The 13,423-nt window shown below is 40.3% G+C and overlaps 2 protein-coding genes across 2 annotated transcripts in view; one reads left to right on the top strand and one right to left on the bottom strand.

Annotated features, from left to right (window-relative positions):
• Positions 1-9,386, top strand: part of LYSMD2 (LysM domain containing 2) — a 28,331-nt gene extending 18,945 nt beyond the window's left edge. Inside the window, exons 3-4 of the mRNA XM_032618140.1 lie at positions 7,228-7,556; positions 8,805-9,386. Of these exons, the coding sequence (XP_032474031.1) occupies positions 7,228-7,556; positions 8,805-8,847 (372 nt within the window). The 3' untranslated portion in view covers positions 8,848-9,386. The remainder of the gene's footprint in view (positions 1-7,227; positions 7,557-8,804) is intronic.
• Positions 9,387-12,268: 2,882 nt separating this feature from the next.
• Positions 12,269-13,423, bottom strand: part of SCG3 (secretogranin III) — a 38,929-nt gene continuing 37,774 nt past the window's right edge. The window contains exon 12 of the mRNA XM_032623229.1: positions 12,269-12,862. Coding sequence (XP_032479120.1) covers positions 12,744-12,862 — 119 coding nt within the window. The 3' untranslated portion in view covers positions 12,269-12,743. The remainder of the gene's footprint in view (positions 12,863-13,423) is intronic.

Genomic DNA, 13,423 nt, shown 5'->3' on the forward strand with positions numbered 1-13,423 from the left:
CCGATGTTGAGAAGAGCCCTGCACTTAATGCTCTGCTGTTGCTGTCTTGAAATTTTTAATAATTTGTGAACAAATGCCCTACATTTTCACTTTTCTCTGGGACCTACAAATCACGTAGCTGATATTGGCTGTGTGACTTGCTCCCTCACTGCCTTCAAGCCTGCATAAATGTCTCCTCCCTGAGGCCTTCCTGACCACTCCATGTCATACTGCAACGCTCCCTCATCCCAGTGCCCCTCCCCCCTTTCCTGTTTTGTTTTCTCAACAGTGTTTACCATTCATCTGATTTTTCTTTCCTCTTTTTTCCCAGCTTCTACCTTTCTGGTGATACATTAGTGAATAAATAAAAATCCATGCTCTCATGGAGCTTATATTTTAGTCAGTGGAGACAGTAAATAAACAAAATATGTTATATATCCGGTGTTGATAAGCAAAATGAAAAAAAAATGAATCAGGGGAAGGAGACAGGGCTGCTGGAGGTGGCTGCAATTTTCAAATGGTGTGGAGGTGGAAGACCTCACAGAGAGAAACTGAAACTGCTGGGGATCAACTGAGAAACTATTCAATGTAATTCAAATCTCAGACACAGACTTGCTTGGGCTGGAATTTCCTGGGCTTTGCTCATCTCCACTGAGACATTAAGTCTCCTCCCCCAACCCAGTATTCTAGATTTTGCTACAGCTTTTGTGGTGATCCCAGCTCCTTTCAGTTGGAGGCAAGCCTCTGGAGGGAACTGACAAGCTCCAGGCAGCTGCTGTGAACTTTTTGTTAGGAAGCCCTGTATATAAACTGAAAGTGGGTGAGAGGCAGTGAGGGAAACTGTTATTTGCACAAACTTTTTCTTCATCTTTTTGTTACCCCCTGGAAACTTCCCTGTCCTCTACCCTCTCCAGACCACTGCCCCTCATATCCTGAGTCATTTCCTATCCAATTTTATTCCCGGGGTCTTCTCTTTCTCCTCCAATGAGCTGCTAAGCCCACTTGCTTCTTCACACTTCTCCTATCAGATGTCACCTTGCTGAGAAAAGGTGAAATGATTATCATTTTAGGGGGAACAAGTGCAGTGAGTTAGAAATATAAGCGTATATAAATCTTTTGTGTTTATAACTTTAGCTCCTGCTCTTGCTGGAAATTGTTGACCTTTGCTGGTCAAAGGGAAGAGAACCATAACTAAATAGTGCCACCTGTTGTAAGAAGTACGGTAAAGTAGCCCTTAGTAGTTTTAGGTTTTAATAGATTCTCATGCATTCTTTATTTAAAAACAACTTTATTGATATATAATTTACATATTACAAAATTCACCCATCTTAAGTGTACAATTCAAGGACTTTTAGTAAATTTACAGAGTTGTGCAACCCTCACAACAATCCAATTTTAGAACAGTTCCATTACCCTGAAAAGATCCCTTACTCCCCATTCTCTTCTATTGTCGCAGATAACCATGAATCAGCTTTCTAATCTATAGATTTGCCTTTTCTGGACATTTCATAAATGGGATCTCATATATTCTTCTGAGATAGCATGGAGAAGAAAAAATCCTTTCCCTTATTAGCACATGGCAATGGAGGAGGCTGATAGCCACCAACACCTAGCACTTAATAGGAGACAGCGGAGTGAGGAGGTTGAATCCAGCACTTACTAGAACACGAGCTTGAGAGAATGCTTTAATGTTTAAGTCTTTTCCTCTATAATGATGATAATAATCAACTGAGAGTTGTGTGTATATGGAAATATCCCACAAGCAACACAGTGCTGTGTAAATGTTAGTTATCCTGGGTCCTGAAATGTTTTCAGAACAGTTTGTCTTTTTTTAAGGAATGGAGAGGAAGAAAAAGAAGCTTTGAATGTTGCATTCCCAGTTAGGCAGGTGGCCTAATGAAGCTGATCGAAAGTAGCCTTTGGGGAGAGTTCTTGATCATGCCCAGCAGCAGCTATTGAGATAACTTGGGGGCGGGGATATTTTGTGAGTTCCCTCCACAGTGAATTCACCTTTACAAATGTACTTACAGGGGAGTCATTTTAAACAAGTTGGTGGTGGTATTTGTTCTACCTGATTTCACCACGGTCGACCTTGTGGCCATCCTGTCAGCTCTTAACTTGATTATTCCATACATTGTTTCTTAGTAAGCAGATGGTAAATTTCACTGAATCACGCTACTCAATCCTGATTAGGAGACAGTTTTAAAATGAAAGCATTTGGTTGCTGTATCTCCCCCACTAGTCATTTGCTCTCAAGAAACTGAGGGTAGTTCTGCATCACTTTGAAAAGGTCACACTTGCTATTCTCAGCGTTCATTGGGTAGTAGGAGATATTGAACAGAGAGCAGGTGGTAAAGCTGTAGAGTTTTTCAGCTCTTCCTTGTATTGGATCATGACTTTTCTTAGTTTTATGTGAGGTGAAATTCCCAGAACATTAGACCCATCCAAGTTCAGATAAAAGCATAAAACATTCCAAAGCAAATTAAAATATCATTTCACTGTTTGGGATTATTTATATTTCTTATCTGTGCTATTGCAGTTTCTTCCATAACTGAGCTTCCTGTTTCCACTGATGCCTCTTTCTTACCAATCCATTTTCCATAAAGCTGCTGGAGTGCTATTCAAATCATGTCACTCCCTTCCTTTACCCTCCAATGGTTTCCCATCACATTTAAAGTAAAATCCAAATTTTATTTATTATATGAGTGGCCTGCAGCTTGCTCATTACTCCCTATTTTAGCCACACCACTTTTTCCTGCTCTGGGGCCTTGTAACTACTCTTTCTGGAAGGACTCCTTTTTTTTTTTTTCCCCCCTGGCTTTTTGTGTGGCTGGTTTCATTCCTTAACTTCACTACTGGTAATAGAGTTTGGAGCCTATGGTTGTAAAGGAGAACAAGTTAAGATCAAATTAAATACCTTATGAAAAAAAAAACGCTCAGACCTCAGGGCAGTGACAGTATATTATGTTATTCATCTGGGCTTGTTTATATGAAATTTTCTTACATGTTTTTACTTTGTGGGAGAATTTTTTTTTTTCTTTTTGCGGTACGCGGGCCCTCTCACTGTTGTGGCCTCTCCTTGCTGCGGAGCACAGGCTCCGGACGCGCAGGCCCGGTGGCCATGGCTCACGGGCCCAGCCACTCCGTGGCATGTGGGATCCTCCCGGACCGGGGCTCGAACCCGTGTCGTCCCCTGCATCGGCAGGCGGACTCTCAACCACTGCGCCACCAGGGAAGCCCAGAAATATTTTTTATGGAGAGAAAATTCCTACCTCCTTCCTCCTTATTTGCTGAATACATGTTTAGGAATCTGCCCTTACTTGTTGCTTTCTCACTTTTAACCAAGTTTAATGATAGTTGCTAACATTTTTGTGCGCTTCCTGTGTGCCATGCATTGTTCTAAGTGTTTTACATGAATTAACTCATTTAATTCTCATAATAATCATATTGTGTGGAAAGTACTATTTTCCTTACTTTACAGAAAAGAAAATAGACATAGGGATGATTAGAAAGTGGTAAGCCAGGATTTGAACCTGGAAAGTATGGCCCCAGAGCCCTTGTTTCTAAGTACTACCTTATATTAACCTCTTTTATCTGTTTTCACCTTCAGTTTCAAACCTGCCCATCCTTAGATTGGTTCCCACCTTGATGCTAACTATGTCTGGACATCCCTGATGTCCTTGATGCTGGCAACCATGTGTCTTCTTAGAGTCTAGACCATAATGGTCAACATACACCTTAAATGCTTGCTGGGCAATGCTGAGATGGAGAAGAAAGCAGTTCCTGACATTGGGAAGCTCATAGACTTGTTAAAAGAGGCAGTTCTATTGGTGAATCAATGGTAGAATGTCATGCATGAGAGCTAGGAGAGCCCTGCCCTTCATTCCCTGTGGACTCCCTGACTACACACAGCCTTTTACTCAGTCCATTTGTCTTGTGCTTCCTGTCTTCGGCCCCTTGCCTGGCTATGATGGCCTGTCTTGCTCTGAGTGATGGATGTATCGGGGTCCCCACGGAATACATTTAGCGCACTCCAAGGGTGTGGCCAGAGAGGGTTTAATGCAGGGACATTTACAGAAGTGTGAATAGGATTAAGAGAACCAGGAAGGGATGGTGCAGCACCCGAGACCAGCAACAGCGGGGAGACATTACCTCTAGGCCTGAGGGCCAGGGGAAGGAGTGGGGTACCCGGCACCGAGGAGAACGGGAGGAGTGGACAAGGGGCTGCCTGGTAGGAGCTCTGCTGTAGAGGGATGCAGGCACCAGAGTCATGGTGTGGTTGTTCTGCTGGTGACTTCCTTGGGAACACTGACTGGAATTCCAAGAACAAGGGGGTTTGGGGAGTGCAGTTCTGAAGAGGTCAGCCTCCTGCAGTTAGAACAAGTTCAAGAAGACTGGGGGATGGATTGGGAGGTGAGGGTGGGTTTAAAGGCAGAAGAATAACCAACAAAACAGATAACTTACCACCCCTTCCTGGTTACTTCTCTGGGTTCATCTTTTATGCCTGTTTCTCTGACCTGTATTAATTATTAATAAATTAATTAATCCATCCATCCTAAGCACTTAGTGTGCATAAGATCTCTGTTAAACCTGGGAGGCTCTAGAAATAACCGGTCTTGACCTGAGGGAATTCACAGTTAATGGCTGATGTTCCCAGCCCATCTTCAGCAATCAGATCCTGGTGTTCCTGGCTGTTTCTGTCTTCCATCATTATTCCCAGGAAACAGTGTCTGTAAGCAGTTGTAGGCCCCTGTCAATAAGTATTTCAAGGGTACTGTATCAGTGAGGGTTCTTTCATGTACAAGTGACAGAAAACTCAAGTTGGCCTAAGCAATAAAAACAAAAACAGAGTGGCATTTACTGGCTCATTACTGGAACTGAAGGGTGCGAGGGTATTCTGGTTTCAGGCTTTGATTCAGAGGTCTGATCGCTCTCCTTCAAGGTGGCATTGTTGTTAGGTTCCTTGTGGTGGAAGGATGGCTGCCAGCAGCTCCAGGCCCATCTCTTTCTCACAGAAAAAATAGAGGTCCTTCATCTCCCAGACTCAGCAGAAGTCTCCTTGCATCTCTGAATTGTTTCCAGACGGGACTGTGACCTTTCAGGAGCCGGGGAACTGTGATGCTTCAAAGGGCAGGAAATGAGTCATGTGCTCACCCTGGAGCCAGGGGAGGACTCAGTTGCCCCTGAAGCCCTTATACTAATTAGGAGAGATGGAGGGCGTGGATGCTAGGTGGTGAAAACAAGAGGTACTAAAGGCAGATTAGGATATACCTGAACCTGCTATGGATAAGTTTTCAAGTTCTTTAATTTGCTCAAATCTAAGCCTAAACTAGACCAGAGACACTTAGGATTTTTAGATGTTAATTCTGTCTCTAAAAGTGTACCTGCCTATTCATGTTCTTTCTCACCCTTGCCTTCTCTCTTTTAACTAGAAACTAGAACATAAAAGACCACCCTACACAAAAGATACTTTAAAGTAGTATCTTTAAATGAAAAAAGAAAACATTGAATGTACTATTTGTGTGGATTCAGCTTATAGCTAGAAAGCAGGAGGAGCAGGGCCCATCTTATTCAACCATTATTTTTTCAGGCTCTTTGAAGTGGAAATCTAATTTTTTCACTCAGTCGATTTGGCATTAAAGGATCCCAGAATTGGGTTCCATCAGTCATGCACTTTAATCTTGGTGTTGTACGTATGGACTTTAGAGTCAGACGGAAATTCTGGCTCATACAGTTGCGGAGCCATATGCACTTGGTCAAATCAGTCATCTCTTGTGTGCCTTAATTTCTTCATGGGAAAATGGACAGTAAGTACCATTTACTGCTAAATTGTCTCTCCCTTTCACACCTATATCTCTACACCTACACCCATATCCTCTATGCATATACATGTATAAACTCTCATTTAATCCTTCCAACAACCCTGTGAAGGGTAGATGATACCTGTCTTACACATGAGGAAATAGGCTCAATGAGAGAAGTAACACGCTTATGTTCAGACAGTTTGTGTTGGTGGAGCTGGGATTGGAAATTAGCTCTGTCACATTCCCAAGCCTGTGTGCTTAGCTGTTGTACCAAGCTGTCTTGGTGACAATACCTCACAAGAAAATTAGCTGGTACAGTGCATGTAAAGAACCTAGCATGGCACGAGTTCCCAGGCTAGTTGGGTGGAGAAGTCTGCAGATGCATGATGGTCGGGTGTGATGAACATGAGGGTAGGTATTTCTCCGACAGCTCTCCAAGAGTCCTGTCTGCACTTACCCACATTTGTGGACTTAGGCATGCCACTTAACTCCCTTGAGTCTCCCTTTCTTCATCTGTAAAAAGGAGGTGATAATATCTAGCTTGCAGTTCTGTTAGCAAAGTTAAATGAGGTAACATGTGTAAATTCCATTCCCCTTTCACCCCTAACCTGCTATCCCCATTTCTTTGGTTTGGAGGAATTCACAGGGTATGAAAGAGTTTGAAGTTATGAAACCTGTATTAAATTCTGTCTTCTTCATCTGCTAGTTGTATGATGATTCCTTGGTACATAATCTCCTTGAGTTTTGTTTCTTTTATTTGAAAAGTGGATCTTCAAATACCTAATCTGTAAGGTAGAAAAAATAAGATACTCTATGTAAAGTGCTCCCTACCTGTTTTCCTTACCTGTCCCACTTCTACCCATTCTTCAAGGTCCATCTAAAGTCAAAAGAATCAAAATCAGAACCCCACCTTCTCCGTGAGGGCTTTCTTAATGACTGCAGCCCCAGCCTACACCATTCTTCCTAATTCTCGTTGTACTTTTTTCTTTACCACCTCCTGTATCCATTAAATTTACCAAACACAATTCTAGAGATTGGAAGCACTCCATAAGGAAAATCACAGCACTAAGAATTTTGTTTTTTTAAATCAGAAAATAGAAATGTTAAAATAAGATTGAAGTGTATTAAATAAGTGCTAAATATTCTACATTTTTTAACTTCAGGGATTTAAGGCTGCTTGGTAAAAGCTGCCTTGTAGGGGAAATAATATAGCAGGGGAAAAACTAGTCTTTCTTCTTATAAAATTGTGAAAGAGAATTTTCTGGCACCTCTTGAAATAACTGGGGGTATCTGGAGAGGTGACTAACCCCGAATTAAGAATTTCAGATCCAGAGATAGCATTGCACACATTTTGCTTATGAATATTTTTATTTTGTGTTGTATAATAAACCCTACTCTTGGATTTATTTATATGTAACTCTGTTGCTTTTTTAAAATATTTTAGATGGAGCAGATTAAAAGGGCAAATAAACTGTTTACCAATGATTGTATATTTCTGAAGAAAACTTTGAACATCCCAGTTATATCAGAGAAGCCTTTGCTGTTTAATGGACTTAACTCAATAGATTCTCCAGAAAATGAAACTGTTGATAGTTTTTCTCATGAAGAAGACCTGGTAGCGGCTGGGGAAGACCTTTCCCCTCCCAGTCCTCAAGAATCTGATGCTCAGCCCATGCATCCGGAGGAAGTGTCAGCCAGAGATTTCCTGCAAAGGCTGGACTTGCAGATTAAGTTATCAACACAGGCAGCCAAGAAACTAAAGGAAGAGAGCAGGTAAAAATATGCTGGAAAAATGTCAGAGGCTGAACAAATTACTCTTAAGATGTTCTTGCTTGGTCAAATTCTCTTTTCTTTTTTTGCTTTAAAAGCTAGATTTTAATTCTAGACAGGCTTTTTTTTTTTTTTTTTTGCGGTACGCGGGCCTCTCACTGCAGCGGCCTCTCCCTTTGCGGAGCACAGGCTCCGGACGTGCAGGCTCAGCGCCCATGGCTCACGGGCCCAGCCGCTCCGCGGCATGTGGGATCTTCCCGGACCCGGGCACAAACCCGTGTCCTCTGCATCGGCAGGCGGACTCTCAACCACTGTGCCACCAGGGAAGCCCTAAACAGGCATTTTTAATGTATAAAGTCTAAACAGAGCTACTGCATACTGCATGAAGCTTTATCTGTTGCAATGCTTTTGTTCTTGTTACTTCGTATAAAAAGTTTACTTCTTTGCTTTAATAGCATAACTGTCCAGCTAGTAGTTCTGGAGAGCATCCAAGTAGACGTCTAGTTGACACCATCAGAGGAAGCAGTGCCCTATAGATTACTTGTAAAATACTGTTCTTTATAAAACTTGCCAAAGACATTTATTACTTGTTACCAGGTGTTTCCTATATAAGATCTCATGTGAGCATTTTTTCTTTGTTCTTTAATTTGGTACTAGGGCAAAACTTTCTCTCTCCTATAGAATTGGTTTCCTTCTTCCTTTATCATTCCAAGAATGGCACAACCTATTGTGTTTTCTTTTTTGCCCTGGTTACCAGGAAGCTTGCAGCCAAAACTGGTCCTCAGTTCAACTACTACAATATTGCTGATGGTTAATATATTTGTATCCTTCTCCTTTCCTTAGTCGTGATTTTTAATTTCTATTTTATTCATAGTATATGTATGCCTTTTGTTGTAGGTACCTCAAATCCTTTTGAGAAAGAGGTAGAATATTAAAAATATAGACAAATATAAATGTGAATATAATTAATTTATAATTTAATATAAACTTATATAATATAAACAAATACAAATATATAACAAGTACCATTCTTTATTCCAATAACTGAGACACCAGTAAAATGGGGACAATGAATATTCCTTAGTGAGTGTTTGCGTTTTGTACAACTTCCAAGGCATGCATGATATTATAAGTTGATATAACTCCTGCCCTTCTTTGGCAACAGGATATTAAGTTGTATAATGAATATGTGTGTTAGTTTTCTGAGTACAGTTTTTAAACACTGATTTATGCTGTGTTTCTTTTTTTCAGAGATGAAGAAAGTCTCTTTGCAGCTTCCCTCTATCACAGTTAGATGATCAGGGGGCATAATCTAACCTGGGTTAAGAGATGGTTAGATCATAAAGAAACCAACAACTGATGATTCAAAAGCATCCCTTTTGGATTCTCATAGCATATATCTTTAAATCACAATTAAGTAGTTCCACCTACAGCAATTGCACTGAAGTGACTAGCTCCCTCTGGCTTTCTATGATCTTCAGTCTTTATTATGGCATGACAGCAAAATTGTATCTTAAAGCTCATCACTTTTGCAAGCGGTGGTAGTTTTTCGACTAGCTTTTGTAAATACTAGTTGACATAAAGCCACAAAGACTGTTTACATATTCAAGGTAAAAATGTTTATTTCCTGAGAAATCCTAATTATGTGAAAAACATGGTTGCTGTTTAAGTGATGCTGATTTTGCTATGTGTTTATAACTTAAGTGCTATATATATATATTTCGATATGTATTACATATTCTGTATTACTATAAAGAAACAAATTTTGTCTGCTATTTTGTAAAATTAAACTCCAAAAGTCTGAATGAGAAAATAAACTATGTTTTCATATTTTAGTCTTCAGTTTTTTTCAACAAATGGGAATATTAAATTGATTTTTAAATTATAGTTTTAAATGGTGACAGCTTCTCCTCTACTTTAATGGTCTTTATTATTATTACTGTAGTTTTGAAAAAGGTTTCAATAATCTAAAAGCAAATACATTGCAATTACTAGTAACCTTTGCATTTAAATAATATCTAACTTGGTGTGTTTCAGATATAGTGAAAATATGGAATATATCAAAAGAAGAAGTAAACAACACCATGACTGGACACACTGGTGAATTTTAGCTTAGATTTCATTGATAAGTCACTTTATAGAATGTTTTACAGCATTTTACAGTCAAATGCTCATTTGAATTGAAGGGTTAGGTTTTTATTCACATAATTTGTCTTAGTTTTTTATATGTACAGGTTACAGCAGTAAAGTTTAAGAAATGTATTATTTGCAATTAAATTTTTTTGATCTCCATTTCTATTCAAGTATCAGGTTAAATAAATCTTTAAGCTTCCACAAAAATTCCTTGTATTTATCCCTCACCAACATCCCAAAAGGAGTCTGCATTCTGTGAGACAAGAAGGACCTTGTTTCCCTTCTCTTCTCCCGTTTCTTTTTCCTCATTATCTTCTCCCTGCCTTGCTCCTCCAGGTCTTCCATTAAGCAGGAAACAAGTGCCCTTAGGTGTCGGTGCAGCAGAACTTGTTGAACCAGAACTGCATATATCCACCCCTTGAGACTAACAGGGACATGAATGGGAAAACAGTAGCTGTTTGCCCATGTCTTGAATTTCTTGTTTGTTCATAACGTCCACAATCCCTTGTATTTTGGGTTTTTTTCCTCATTATTTTTTCTCATGATAACCTCTGTTTTTATTTCTCATGTTTCTTTTTCCTAACGTTATTATCATCTTTGCTATAGGGTGATCTCCTTGTCATGCTTTGCTATTTTCTTGTATCCATCGCTACCTGAACTATGGGGAGGTCGTTGGAAAAGCAGAAAGCTAAAAGAAAAAAATAAAGGAAGGGAAACAGTTGTGTATGTAAGAAAAGGTCAAGGCCTCTAAAAAAAAGTCCAGGGATTTTTTTTTAATGTTAATAGTTTTATGCTATTTAACATAAAATAATCTGAAATTTGAGAGTAATCCAAAAGACACAAATCCAAAAACACTATCCAAAAGACATAAGTTCAAATTTGAAATGAAGACCACAATCTCAAAAACATTTTTCTGAGTCATTTATTTTTGCCTAAGATCTCTCTTAGCAATTCGTAGCCAAAACATCTTTTCCCTCATCTTAAAGTTACTAAAAACTGATTTCACTGAGACTACAGTTGAAACGTCCTGGACTAGAGTTCTTTAGTCGCTGCCTTGCACATAGAAGTGCTGTGGAGGAGGGAACTAAGATAAGAACCTGGGTTCTAATCCTGGCTTTACCACTTCTTGGCCATCAGAGTTTGAGCATGTCCAGTGCTCTCGTTTTTTTTTTTTTTTTTTTTTTTTTTTGCGGTACGCGGGCCTCTCACTGTTGTGGCCTCTTCCGTTGCGGAGCACCGGCTCAGGACGCGCAGGCTCAGCGGCCATGGCTCACGGGCCCAGCCGCTCCGCGGCACGTGGGATCCTCCCGGACCGGGGCACGAACCCGCGTCCCCTGCATCGGCAGGCAGACTCTCAACCACTGCGCCACCAGGGAAGCCCCCAGTGCTCTTTTTGTGAACCTCATGTATGAAACAGGACTGAAGAGCTCCCTCTGTCCTGCTTATCAGTAGGAGTTAAGGAATGTCAATGTGCTCTGAAAGCTACAATGAACTCCCTTAGTAAATGTCTTATTTTTTAAAATACTGCATAGATATTTAGATAAAGTATAGAAAAGTGAATGGATAAAATGCTTGAGTCATAATCAGCTAATTCTCTCTAATGTAGAAGCAGCGTGTTTGGACTACAGGCCATGGTGAAGTCGAGTCAGCCATGTTATCAAAGATGACTCATGCAAACAGTCTGACTCATCGTGCTTTGGCAAGTATAGTTCTGGCAAAGATGTTTTTAGTTCCCTCTCACCATTCACCAACGGGTATTGGCTTCTCTAGAACATACTGAGTTTTGTTTCTGTGTGTGTCAGGCTGTGGTTTTTGTTTTTGCAATTCTAGAGAGAGTAGGGAAGAGCAGCAGTGGTCTCCTCCCTGTGAAAACAGCCTCTTGTAGCTTTCCTGTATGTTCCCCAGTCCTCACCAAAAACTGAATATGAGGTAGGGACGTTCAAGACAGGTGTCAGAAGCCATCTGAAGTACTGCCAGCTGATATACATAGTATTAAGTTATTTTTATGATTTTCAACTGAAATGTATAGAAAAATATTTATGTACTTAATTTATATTGAATAATACATTTTCAAAGCATTAACATCTCCGGAGGACCTTGGGTCACTGTGTGTTGTTTCCAGGACTGTGTTGGTGGTGGTGGCTGAGGAAGAGGGGTTGCAGGGATCCGACATTCATTAACCTTGTCCTCTAGGGGAACTCATCTACCAGCTTTGGTTCACAGGGGAGGGAATGATTTTTATCTCTATATCTCCCCTACTTCCTGGCCCTCTTGCTCTCTGTTGAGAAACCTTGGCTTGGATCAAATTCCGTTTAGATGACTCAGACCTGGCATCAATTTTTATCTTGCTTTATGTAGCGTTTATGACCTCATTTGTCTTGGAAAGGACATAGGTAGTATCCCTCTTAAGAGAAAAACACAATGTCTGAAAACTCACTAATAGAAAATGTTGAGAGTGGGGGGGAATTGTTAATAAATCCAGCAAATCCTATGCCCATTTTTCAGGTTCCTTTCTGTGCCATTGGGCCTGATAAAGAGCCAGCAGGAGCAGGCAAAAAAGCAGATGGCTATACTTTAAGCTATAGAGGCTATGAGGAAATGTGAATTTATTTAAACTCCCAAAAGGGAAGAGGTATGGAAATGACATAACAGAGATATCCTACGAGGTGCTTTGGTACCCAGCATGCCTTGAAAACAGAACCCCCTAATTCTTCAGGGGGTGCTTGTATGTGTGACACAGTGGGATGAGGGTTCAGTTTTAAGTTCAGTCCATTACAGGCTTTTCCAAAGCAACATAGATCTGCTTATAAAATGTAAATCTATAAGGAAATAAGGATTCTATATACAAAATCTCAGCTTACATACAACTTTACTTTTTGGATAGTTTTTATGGCAAGAAAGCTATGTTTTAACCACTTCTAACAGATTAACTACTGTAAATTCAGCACTTTCTAATAATCCTTGGGTCAAAATAACTTTAATCACAGAATTAGAAGTGTTTTAAGCTACACTATGTTTTCTGAAACAGTTAAAAGACTCTTGGGTCATTTGCCACTTTTACAGGGTGCTGTAAATACGCTTAATGGCATCGGCTTCTTCTTTATCAAGGATGCCTTTCTCCACATAAGCATCAGCTTGTTGGTTGATGAAGTCCCTCATCTTTGAAAGGTCATAATCTGGAAAATATCATTAGAGTATCATGAGCAAAGATAAGGAAAGCACAGCCCATTACAGTGATTACCATTAACGGAGAAGCATTTTGTAGAACATCATTACCATGCCCTGTCTTTCACGCTGGAAGGCATTTTAGTTCTTGGCATTTGTGCTGTAGTTTGCAGCTTCAAATCACGTTTCCACGCATTATGTTATCCCACCTGCTCTTCATCACAACTTTTCGAGGTGTTCAGGTGGGGAGAACAGCCCTCATTTGACCAGAGAGGGAACAGGCTCATAAACCAGGCCTTGGCAGACTTTAATATTTATACCAATCACCTGGGGCTTTTGGAAAGTTGCAAATGTGTATTCAGTAGGCCTGAGGTGGTGCCCCAGATTCTGCATTTTAAACAAGGTCCAGGAGATGTTGATGCTGCTGGCTCAGGAAACACACTTGGGGTAACAAGACCCTAAAACTTAAGTGCCTTATGCAAGGTCATGCCGCTAGTAAAAGTTATAATCAGAACCAGGTGTCCTGACTTGAACTTGTTACACTGGTTACGCCCACGTTGCCGTGACAACCC

The sequence above is a fragment of the Phocoena sinus genome, chromosome 2 (genome assembly GCF_008692025.1).
Source record: "Phocoena sinus isolate mPhoSin1 chromosome 2, mPhoSin1.pri, whole genome shotgun sequence".
NCBI classification, from domain to species: Eukaryota; Metazoa; Chordata; class Mammalia; order Artiodactyla; family Phocoenidae; genus Phocoena; species Phocoena sinus.